Source organism: Nuphar pumila, chromosome 12 (genome assembly GCF_984573655.1).
Source record: "Nuphar pumila chromosome 12, dmNupPumi1.hap1.1, whole genome shotgun sequence".
NCBI classification, from domain to species: Eukaryota; Viridiplantae; Streptophyta; class Magnoliopsida; order Nymphaeales; family Nymphaeaceae; genus Nuphar; species Nuphar pumila.
Window position 1 is genome coordinate 37,695,302 of NC_143260.1, and position 12,336 is coordinate 37,707,637.

The 12,336-nt window shown below is 37.0% G+C and overlaps 1 protein-coding gene across 1 annotated transcript; it reads left to right on the forward strand.

The window, feature by feature from the left end:
* The first annotated feature begins 4,871 nt into the window (after positions 1-4,871).
* LOC149820735 (tubby-like F-box protein 3) lies at positions 4,872-11,871 on the forward strand. The gene is made up of 6 exons (XM_089982715.1): positions 4,872-5,921; positions 7,985-8,072; positions 8,754-8,883; positions 9,530-9,709; positions 10,583-11,065; positions 11,486-11,871. The coding sequence occupies exons 1-5, from the start codon at positions 5,559-5,561 to the stop codon at positions 11,061-11,063; spliced, it is 1,242 nt and encodes a 413-aa protein (XP_089838841.1). The 5' UTR covers positions 4,872-5,558; the 3' UTR covers positions 11,064-11,065; positions 11,486-11,871.
* The last annotated feature ends 465 nt before the right edge of the window (positions 11,872-12,336 follow it).

A 12,336-nucleotide genomic window follows, 5' to 3' on the forward strand; every position in this document is an offset into this window, starting at 1 on the left:
ATATACACGCCACGTACACTAGGCAAGGAGACATGATTGATGCTTTGTTATTGGCAACAGCTTTTTAACTTTGAGAGAGAGAGAGAGAGATTATTTTAGGTACCAATGTGATCTTATCAATAACAGTTGCCCAATCATGTAAAGTATAGCAGCATATCACACACAAGTTATAAGAAAGTCTAATATGACAAAATCTGAAGCATGATAAGAGATATATCTAGAATTCAAACTCATGCTCTAATAGTCAAAGTCAAAATGAAAAAAAAAAACTAAAGGTTGGTATTTCAATACTTGAGCATGTTTTAGTTCCTCTCAAAAGTGTAGGAGTTAATTTGTCACTTTGTAATATTTCAAATGGTTATAATTTGTATCATTCTCTTTTCTCATTCTTGGTTTTTTATTAGGACTTGAGAATACACAAGAAAATGGTTCCTGAATATGTTTCAGATCCAAATCCAGTCTCATCCATCCAGTTTTCAAAATTTTCAGTGTGAAAACCAAGACTCAGATGTATTCATGCATTTATTTATTCTGTATCTGTCTAGGGAACATGCAGGTCAAATCCAACTTTGCACCAACCTGTCTTCAACTGAAATCTAAGACCTGGATCTATCCTATCTTGGTTCCACATAATAGAAACCCAACCTAAGCCTACATTTGGATCATGGTGCATGCCCTATGATTGAAGTACCCCCCCAGTATGCTTCTTCTGTCAAAAGAACAGAAACTGAGTAAAATCTTGGCAGAGTCTACCAAAAACAGAAAAGAAAAGAACAGATACAAAATATTTTATTTCTTTAATTTTTCTATAAAAATTGCTATGGTATCGTAGAATATAAACTCAGGTAAGAAAAGAAAAAGATGAAAAATAAGTTTTTTTCTATATCTTTTGTTTTATAAAAATGGTTAGGGCATCCTAGATATTAAGTGATGCACCTTTTCTCCAGATGATGCAGAAAATCTCTATGTTACCCTACTCCTACGTACGGAAATTAAAGAAAAGCTGGAACGACAATGAAAAACGAGAAGTAAACTTTAACAAATCAAAGAAAAACAGAAGTCTTCATTCATCAATTCTAACTCAGAATCCCCTATAATAAGTATTTATAGAGAAACATTAGAAACCCTAAGTCTATTTTAGATGCATTACATTGAAAATATCTAAATATAAATAAAAGCCTAAACTGAAACCAAATCCAAATGGATCTCTTGGACTCGAGCTACACGCTGCTCCTCTCCTGCATCATTAAGTTAAATATTTTCTTCTGATAAATAAAAAATGTCACGGCAATATGAAAACTGTATGAAAAAATAAATAAATTTGTGAACTCTAGCATATACATGTGACTCTGGGTCAAATGTGCATTTTGAATGATGCTCTTGTTTGTACATAGTATTGGTATCTTGGCATTTTGTCATTCAAGAACATTTGGTAAAAAAAATGGAATCAAGAGATGCTTTTGTGACAGAGAGAGCTTCCAACTTGGTTAAAAGTTGTTTGCTTCTTCTATGTCACGTCTTCTTCACACCTAAACTAAAACCCTGTTGTGGATAAACGTGTTTTGGTGAAAATTATACAAATGGCAATTGCAAGCTTTTAATGCCATGGTTGGTTGCAATCTCTTTGGTTTTAGCATCTTTATAACAAACAACTGCTTTTAACAGTGTGTTTAGTTCAACCTTTTTAAGTTCTCTGAAAAAAAAAAATCAATCTTTTCGAGTTTAATGTCACTTGTCTTTAACAAAAACAATCAGATGATACACGGATCTCATATTGCAACCCATTTTTATTACGAATCTTACTTTTCTTCCCCGTGAGGTCATTCTGAATTTGGTCACTTTAACCTTATACTCAAAGTTAGTTCTCTCTCTCTCTCTCTCTCTCTCTCTCTATATATATATATATATATATATATATATATATATGGTGCACCCTACTTTGAGTAAATACTCAAACTTGGATTCTATTATCTTTAAATGTTATGCTATATATTTTAAGGGAAAAGTGGTAGCTGCATGCCTACCACTTGTTGAGTCTGCCACTCTTGAATAGGTGTTTTAGGGTTGTTTTTCATAAATCTGACTCTAGAAAATGACACTTTGATTATGTTTTTTTTTTAATAATTTTTAAGCATTGAATATTTTTAAAAATTATAAACTATTGTTTTTTAAATCTTATAAAAGCCTGCCTGCGTGTCCGAGGATATTAGAGTAGATTCTATAAAATCAAACATGTAGGTCACATCTGTATGGTCGGATTAGAACAAATAAAAAAATCCTTCCAAAGCCCGGTAGGCAAATATAAAATATTTTACATAAGAAACCCTTGTAATTGTCATCTCTATAGTTTATAAATAAATTATGGTAAACACATTTAGGGAATCAGATAAAGGAAAGAACTTGACTATGACTTTTTGAGGTGGTCCATAACGGATCCATACTTAAATTAGGGATGACAGATCTCTCTCTCTCTCTCTCTCTCTCTATTGATTGATTGGTGTCTACTAACGTGTTACATCCAAACCATATTAACTGCTTAAAGAAATAATAGTTGGAAGCGTTTTTGCTTTAACCAAAACATTCTCAATTTGATGTCTATAGCCTAGTTAGTGAAGCAACATAAATTAAATCCACTTCTTCCTACTTTTAAAGGATATTTTAGAGAAATCTAGGTAGGGACTTTGGAGTTTGATGCTTGGATTCTAGGTAGGGATGCAAATGGATTTGGTTTGGTTGGATCTTCGATCCGATTTCAACACTTTATTTTCAATTTTGAATTTTTAGTGTAAGATCCCAAAGGGTATTATGATTGGGCTACAGCGAGCCAGGGTTGTGGACTTTGGAGTTTGATGAATGGATTCTAGGTAGGGATGCAAATGGATTTGGTTTGGTTGGATCTTTGATCCGGTTTCAACACTTTATTTTCATTTTTTAATTGTTTAGTGTAAGATCCCAAAGGGTATTAAGATTGGATCCGGATTTATCCACTCTGATTTCTTTCAGGTTTAAATGGAATACGGATCAATGGTTAAATTGGGTCTACGTTCATATTTAGATCTAATCCAATCTGTTTGCACATTGTACATGTAAAAGCCTTGATTTCAGTCCTTTTTTTTTCAGATCCAGTATTACCACAGATATTTTGGATCTGAATTCAACTTTATATAATCAGACCTCTTTTTTATCCAAACTCATTTTCCAATCTCTTGTACATGATTTGGATTTGGATTCAGGTCTGAACTATATCGGATCCATTGCTCTAATTGCTAGGCTCTTCCAGTGTGCACGAGCGTAGCATTCTGTCCAATTCATAATTAGCAATAATACTTTTCGAAAAATGTGTGTATGGATTTAAGGAGTGGATATCCAATTCCTGCAAGATATGGGCATCATTGATATATGTGGGCCATGCCCCCAACAATATAACAAAAGAAGAGAATAAAAAACGCCCACGTATTCACAATGGAGGTGATCTGCCAAATCACTTTTAATGAAAGTGATTGGGCATCTTCACTGTCCACAAATTGCATAAAGACTGTGAGGTCATCTGGGATGAAGCAATGGACGGTAAAGATGTCAAATCACTTTCTTAAAGTGATTTGACGGATCACCTGATCGGCTCTCGGTTTTAAGCGCGGCCACCACACTAGCCACACACACAAAAAAGGTGTGTTTTTTGGATGTCACTGTTGGATCGTAAAGTCACTCTATCTTAGCTCAAATGGTTTCGGATCCGGATCTTTTCTCATGGGTTCATCCAACAGCTTGACCAGCTAATAAGAGCATGATAAAGCGGTTTTTCCTAACTATCTCACACCATCGATCTCGATCCCAATATTGGATTTTTTGACAAACAAGTTGACATGGCATGTTCTGTTTTTTTATGAAATTCAAAACGCGTGTCCCTTGAGTCGGATCCAGGATGGAGGTTTTCCAAATTTTGACTGTTCAGGACCCAATGTATTTAGCTGTTTCGGATCTGAACCATTTGCATTCCTAAAGCTGAGTGTATATATTGTCACTCTTATTCTTGCCGGGATCACTATACTGACTTGGTTATTGGAGTCAGCTTTCTTGGATCCGAAATTCTTATTACCTCTTGTCTTAGTTTTGTACTTTTAGGTCTCTTCAATGATTAAAATGATTCATGATAAAGAGTGATTTTATGGGTTTTTTTTTTTTTTTGGGATAAGAGCTCTTTATGATACACTGAGATAAAGTCTTAAGTATCCTCATCTTTCTTTTTTCTAAAATCATAGAGTTGACAAAATACCAGAAACTCTTGCATGCCTAGTAATTTGCTATTATGACTTTGACAAAGGCTACACAATCACAATTTGATTTGGGTCCGGATCTTAATTTGAATAAACTTTATAGAGCTGGACTTGGACCTCACGTGAATACAATATATCCATTATATGGACCAAAGGAGTTTGATACATCCAAGCCATTTCAAGGTCCAGGTCCAATACTGCCAACCTGGACCTGGATCCATCTTAGTATATAACAACCTTCACTAAAATCCAGCCCATGGAGATCTTGATGAAGTACGCAAGTGGGTCAACCTACATTACCTTAAAAACCAACTGCTCCAAGATCCACCAACATAACTAGATCCACAACTCTGGCAAGCCCAAAAGGGGTCCATTCTAGCCTCGAGCCATATCTGAGCCACCCAGATCTCGGACCGTTATGCCAATAGTATCGACCCGACCCAAAGAGCACAAAGGACTTGCCTGTCATTAAGCTAAAGCCAATGGGTAAAATCATAATTACATTAATTAGAATTTTAATCATGCAATTAGTGATAATTAATACCATGTTATTACATGCACTACCGTCTATTTTGGTGGGTAAACTTTCTCTCTCTCAGATGGATGGTATTTTGTTTCAGCGATTTTGCTCCAATCTCATCCAAATCCTCGTGAAATAACACGGGCCATCGGAGGGGAAGGCTCCAATTTGGCTTCTTCCTTTATTGGTTTGGAGATCTGTGAGGCATTTTTCCTGATGGTGGTGCTCTTCCGTGGAGTAATCCATGGGGAGATATCGAGATTTGAGGGAAGATGGTCGCTGTGGTATGTAAAGGGTGTTGTTCTCTGTTTGTTTTGAATGAAATTGGAGAGTTTAGAGCTGGGGACCTGAGTTGGTCTCAGTGCTTTCTTGGGGGTTTAGGCTTTTATCGGACGGACCTGGGATGAAAGCATCATTCTTTGTTGTCAAATCCTTTCTTTTGTTTATAATTTAAGCATTTGGGAGGAGCTGGTTTTTGGTGTTTCTGAATGCTGAACAAAGATTGGTGGTTTCTGTTTGGCGTGGTTCAGGAAAATTAGGATCTTGTAAAAAAACTTTAGCTCGACCCGGACGTATTTTGTTGTGTCAATCTTTCACTTTTGGCAAGTGGGTGTTGTGTATTCCCTCCTCAAGAAGAATGTAATTTGTATCTGTAAATAAGCATATCACGAGGGAATCTTGTAGAAAATGTGTCAAATTGAAGTGTTTTTCTGGCGTTTTTAGTGTGAAATTTGGTTAGGGAGGAAGGGAAAGAGGGTGAGGGAATGTCTTTTAGGAGTATAATTCAAGAAATTAAGGGTGAGATCGGCAGTATGTCAAGGAAGGGGTGTGAAGGGAAGTTGGGATATGGGTCGACGTCTAGGTCGCAGAGTGGGAGCCATGGATGCGGCGGAGAAGCCGCCCACGGGCCGAACGATGGGGAGAAGCAGAGCTGTTGGGCAAATATGCCACCTGAATTGCTGAGGGATGTGATCTTGAGGGTTGAGGCGTCCGAGAATACGTGGCCGCCGAGGAAACATGTGATCGCCTGTGCCGGGGTCTGCAGGAGTTGGAGGGAGATAACCAAGGAAGTCGTGAAGACGCCGGAGCTGTCGGGGAAGCTGACATTTCCAATCTCTTTGAAGCAGGTTAGTGGAATCCCCATTTGTGTATTTGTCCTTGAAGCAGTAATGTTATCACATAAGCTTTCCATCTGGATGAGCATGTTGTAGTTTAAGGAGAACGAAATCATTGCTTAAATGGCTGAAGGTTGTTGATGGATTTGAAGGGATGCTGCTTGTGATTGTTGAATATCATTTGTTTAAGTGCTTTATCTGAATTGAGCTACAGGCTTAAGACAAACACTTGACACATGAAATGGTGATGCAGTTGCTTGATTTATCATATCACGCAGAATACAGATGTATTAGCTCCACACGACAAGTTCATTCCATAATGTGAGATACTAGGGCATATTAGATGTGTTTTGAATTTGGATCTCTAATCATCCATGTTTCATTCGGCTCATAGTTCTGGCATACAGAAATGCAGATACTCAGAAAAAAAGGAATTAAGAAACAAACAAAGAAAAGAAAAATTGGTCACATTGTTATGCTTTGCGTATTATTCAATCTAATCACTGTTATTGCTGGTATTTTTCTTTTTATTTCTTTGCAAATTTTTCTTGAGAAACTGAAAATTGCCTGAGATATTTGAATATCAGCAATGACTTTCTCATGATGTTATCAGTCGTTTCTTGTTTTATTGTCTCTTTTCCTTTTAGTTCTATGAAAGAAAGAAACCAGAAAAGGAAAATAAAAGAATCCGAACTTACACTTAAGTCTGGCTTGTCCCCACATCTAGTTTTACATTAGCTTCCCCATAAACAATTGTCCACATATTGTGAGATTGCAACCTATCAAAGTGTGATTGTCTACGTGGAAATTAGTGGAGGAATTTTCAATTGGGATTCACAAATGATACAAAGAGAAGAAGAGGAGAATCAAGGTTTTGGATATGTCTTTGATGGTTTGAATGTTCAATTTCTATTTGTTAGGCATTGAAGTCATGAAAGCTTCCTTTTAGTTGGTTGTTGAATGTCAGAAAGGGTTAGTGAAGCCTAACTGGAGTATGCTAGACTCTTAGCTGCCCCTGATAATTACTTTACTGCTTAGTAAAGAAAAGAAGAGGACATCTACTTCTAGTTCTAACCAGAAAGTAAATCGCTTACCTGATTAATAATTGTCTGTTCTTTGGTGGTGATAAGGATAATGGTGAAGGTGGGGGAAACATGAAAGACTTAGGATGAAATAATTAGCAACTTATCTATGGAAGCTCACTAAAATTGCAAAATTTTGAAAAGACCCAGGGGAAAGCTGTTTGGCTTGTTGTCTTTTTCTGTCACGTACAGTGTGCATTTATAGTATGATTCAAAAGTCAAAAATGTGATGTACCCTTGAAAGATACAAATTTATGACACTGACAGCACATGTGTGCACATTGACAGACATGTGCACACCCACACACAGAGGAGCTCAACATAGCTCTCTGTACTATGGTTTCTCTGTAGTCCATGTGATTAAACTGCAGCTTACTAAGGTCTCTGGGTGCTCAGTGATCTGCTAGATGAAACACTAGCTCCTGGTGGATATCTACTGAACATTGTTGTATAGGACTGGTTCTTTTATATAAACATTGTCATTGTTGCTCAGATATTTTGATTCGCTTGAGCAAAACTTGTAGAAATGGTTGTCTTGAAATGTTGGCAAAAGATATACAGATCTGATAGCTTTTTGAGTGTTACCTATGAAAAAAAAATGCCAAATTTCCAGGAAATTTTCTTAGTAGAAGATCTATGTGTCATAATCTGTCATTAAAGTTCATCATCAGTGAAGGTTGTTATCTTGTTAGTTTCCCTTTGTTGATTGTCATATTCAGAGCAAGATGATTTTCACATTGATCCAGAAGAACATATTATTCTTGTTTTTTGAGCAGTCAATAACCATTTTTCATTGAAGATGAGGTCCAATAATATGTATTAGAGCAATCATTGTGTGAATTGTTTTTTGTATGTCTGCATTTGGTAATACTGTAATTAGAACATCAAGAATGCACTTCGATGATTATCAATGTGATAAAGTGCTGGTGCTTCATGTTGTATTCCTTCTCACTTTTTTATTTTCTCATGAATTGGTGCTTTTTCTCTTCACAGCCTGGCCCAAGAGACAACCTTGTGCAATGTTACATAAAAAGGGATCGTGTCCCACATACCTATCGTCTTTACCTTGGTCTGACTCAAGGTAAGTTATTAAAGCTTTGTTGTTGTTGTCAATCATTCTATGTTCTACCTGTCTTGACCATTTATGTCAGATTATTGCTTTTGATGATTTTTTTTTTTCATGCTACCCTTTCTTGTTCTTGCCTTCTTGGCTTAGCTTATGCTTTGACTTAACAAAGCTGTCTTAAGTTCATATTAAACTTTCCTATTGGATTTGTACAGCAAACACCACAAAGCAAGTGCTGATATTTTCCTGTTATTTCACCTTACTGAATCAGACGTGCTTTTTGATGGCTTACTTATTTAGACAATGAGTTGAGAAAAATTACTTTTGCATTGACTATTGACTACAAAATAAAGACTAGTGTCCACTCTTACAGTTAGTAAACTGTAGAGATTGTTTTTGCTTCAGAGCAAACAAACAAGGAGACAGTTTCACACCTTCTTCTCAAGCTTCATCCATTCTTTCATTGACATGATCTGTATAGCACAATGTTATTGTCCATATGCATAGGGGTATACACTTTACTCTTGAATATAGTTTATTTAGTCCAGCCCGCAGCAAGGTGGACATTGTGGATTCATAGCTGATCTTAACACAGGGTATTTCTTCATAATATTTTGTTGACTTGTTAATTTAACTGTCGCTGCACATTTGACAAAATATTTGTAATTTTATGACTGTTGAGTTTCCTTCTTGCAGCACTGGCAGAAAATGGAAAATTCCTTCTTGCAGCACGCAGGGTTCGGCGTCCAACGTACACAGACTACATTATCTCTTTAGATGCTGGGGACATGTCCAAGGGGAGTGGTACTTACATAGGGAAGTTGAGGTACATCCTGGATAGTCCCCTCTTTGGTGAAGCATGAAAACTATATGAGCTCATTTGCCTGTTTGGACTGCTTTCTTCTTTGGGAACTCTATCAATTTTAGTGGCCTGAGACTTTCTTACTTTGTTCCAATAGTAATTGCTCCCATTTTAATCTGAGACATGCTTTTCATATGATCACGAAAAAAAAAAGCTGAAATATTTCCCGTGATGAGAACAATTTTGTATACTCATTCCATTTTTGGTGTGATTATTATTGTCAAAAGAAATGTTATTTCAATGCTATTCAAGATATTTTCCCAAATCCGAATGGTGTATTGGCTTCATGTGTAAGGATGGCTTTCTTTTATTGCAGCACACCAGCAGCATTTCTAGTTTCTCAGTAAAGCAATGGTGTGGTCATTGTGTCTGATGCAAGTATTCTGCCAGTTGTGCACAAGTATATTGCACAAAACACATGCACAAGCACATGCTAATACTTGTACATGCAGGGAAAACATGAAATTCAGCTTAAATATTTGGGAAGAGGTGTTTGTATATTTTTTTTCTGTTATACTGACTACTATACCTGTATATGTTATTAGTTGCAAATCCTTCTTGTTAGTCAAGGGCTCAAGATTGACTTGTATCTTCAATTTTGTGTTGATAGATCAAACTTCTTGGGCACAAAGTTTACCGTGTATGATGCCCAGCCTCCTCGTGCTGGAGCTGTAGTCACAAAGAGCCTCTCAACCCGGTTGGTTGGTCTGAAGCAAGTCTCTCCAAGAGTTCCTGCAGGAAACTACACTGTTGCCCATATTTCATATGAGCTGAATGTCCTAGGTGCCAGGTATGAACTAACTTCCTGAGTTTTCTGAATACCAGAAGCAGGACTATTGATTCCTTTGGGTCATCAATGACCTAGAGGCTGTTGATATATTCTGTGTTTGTTGTTTTACTATACAATTGGAGACGTCCAAAATCTGTAAATAATTGGTTCTCCCAAAGCTATTTAAATGCCTCTTGCTCGTCAAGGTCGGCAAACCTCTCCCTCTTTGAATTGCTGGAAGTAAATCAGTTTCTCTGATGTAATTGGCTTTTATTTCTTCAAAAATCTGCTTAAAAAGTGCAGAACAAGATGGTTACCTACCATCATTTGTGGAGTAGGATTGCTAATTAGGTGTTAGCAATGCCTGCTAGAAGAACTTCCTATGAGCTCTGTCACATAGATGTGGGTGCGAAGGGTATGTCATGGCAATTTCCAAAATCATGCTTGTTGGGGTGTTTTTATATATATTCCATAGGATGCATTTACAATTATACAGTTTGTTTTTAAGGCTTTTTATAAACTTGGATAACTTTGAACCTATGTCATATAGGTGTGGGTGCAGGTGTGACATGGGTGCTTTGGGTGTGTAGAATCTCCCATGTTGCATAGCCTTGTTATAGTGGAAACACTAATTGCAGTTGGACTTTTAACATTTTCACTTTCTTCTGCAATGTGTTGACGGTGCAGTTTCCTTAGCTGCCTTTTCTGAATTACAACTGTTTCTCTTGATGAGAGCATAGAGTGAACAACACTTTGTTGTAATATTTCACTTATTATTGGCTTGAAATATATGGATTCCCCCCCCCCCCTCTTTTGGCTCTTGTTAATGTGATTTAGTGTAATATGCAATTGGAGCATTCTTGAAATAATTTACATGTTCGTTTTCAAAACCAGGGGCCCAAGAAGAATGCTTTGTGTTATGGATGCCATCCCAGCAACTGCAGTTGAACCTCGAGGAGTTGCTCCAACACAGACTGAATTCCTTCTCAATAGCCTTGACCCCTTTACATCTTATCCTTTTTTCCGATCAAAGTCCACCCTATCAGAAAGTTCATTCTCGGGGCCATTATCCAGCCGAAATGGTGCAAAAGATGGAATGTTGGTATTGAAAAATAAAGCACCAAGATGGCATGAACAGCTTCAGTGCTGGTGCTTGAATTTTCGTGGGCGTGTAACTGTTGCTTCCGTGAAGAACTTCCAGCTTGTTGCAGCACCTGAAAACACACAAGTGGCTCATGATCATGATAAGGTTCTACTGCAGTTTGGGAAAGTGGCAAAGGACTCATTCACAATGGATTATAGATATCCTCTTTCTGCTTTTCAGGCTTTTGCAATATGCCTCAGCAGCTTTGATACCAAGATTGCGTGCGAGTAAAGGTATAGACACCCCTCACAAATGCACTGAATGTTTTTCCTTTTCACTTGCTTTGTTTCTGTTTGTCTTTTCGGTGATGGATCCAGCATATCCCTGGTTTTATAACGATGACTCAAATATATCTGGTTCTTGAACACCTAAAAATTTAAATACGGTGAAAAATGTCATTTTCCTTAAAAAGAGTTGGTTATAGACTGTCACATGGATACCCCATTTTGGCCGCCGTATCGTGTCCCCCCTGCTTAGTGCAACGTCATATTGAGAACTTCACAAAATGGCTGTATCCCCTTATCCACAGCGATATGCATGTGACATAGGTTATAGACATCCTTGTTATTCTAGATGTTTTATGGCGTTATTGTCATTGTCATCATTGGCATCATCATTTTTTTATTGTGGCCAATTCTCTTGTTCTCTTTCAGGTCTCGGCTCTCAGCCTCAAAATTCTTACAGTGAATGGCCGACTGTCCCCGGAGGCTGAAGTTTAAGCTTGAGGTTGGTTGTTGATGCCCAATTGGTTGTATAACGTGTTTGTGCTTGTGTGCATGCACGTGCTTGTATGTGTGTGTGTGGTGTACATAAACTTTTGGAGGTATAACAGCCTATGTTCATGCTGGACCTATGATCAGCTTGTTTGGCGATTCCTTCCTTTCCAAATTGTGTGCTTTACTTCTGTGGAATTGGGCAGGTTGCATGAGTTTGATTTCTTTTGCTACTTTGAGGATAGTAAGTTATCCTTATAATGTACTTTTATGTAACTTTTGCTTTTGTCCATTCGTAAGATCGCTGGTTTCTCTTCTTTGAACTTGTAATTCTCATTTTCAGTCTTTCTTTTTTAGTGAAAATATCATTGCACGTTAATTGGTAGGTGCCTCCCATCAAAATATCACTATGGTCATTTTAAAAGCTACATGGATGTCATCTATGCACGTTTTCTTTAGTAAACAACAGGTTTTAGATCGTGTGATTACGCATATAAAAAGGACATTCTATTCTACCAAATTCTAATCTGCTAGAGATTATCCCCAAAAAATTTTAAGGGTGTTTTTTTGGCAAATCTGATCGTACATATGTGATCTTCATGGTAAAAAAACCTAAGAACCAGCTCTTGTAGCAATTTTTTTCCATAAAAAATTGTAATGTGCTAAAAATCAATGGTTTGAAAATTTTGAAGTTTCCTAGTTCATAAAAATCCAATGTATGCATCAAAAAATTTCACAATAAGTCACTTAAGTTTTTGATCATGAAGATCACATCCTTGTGGTCTGATTTG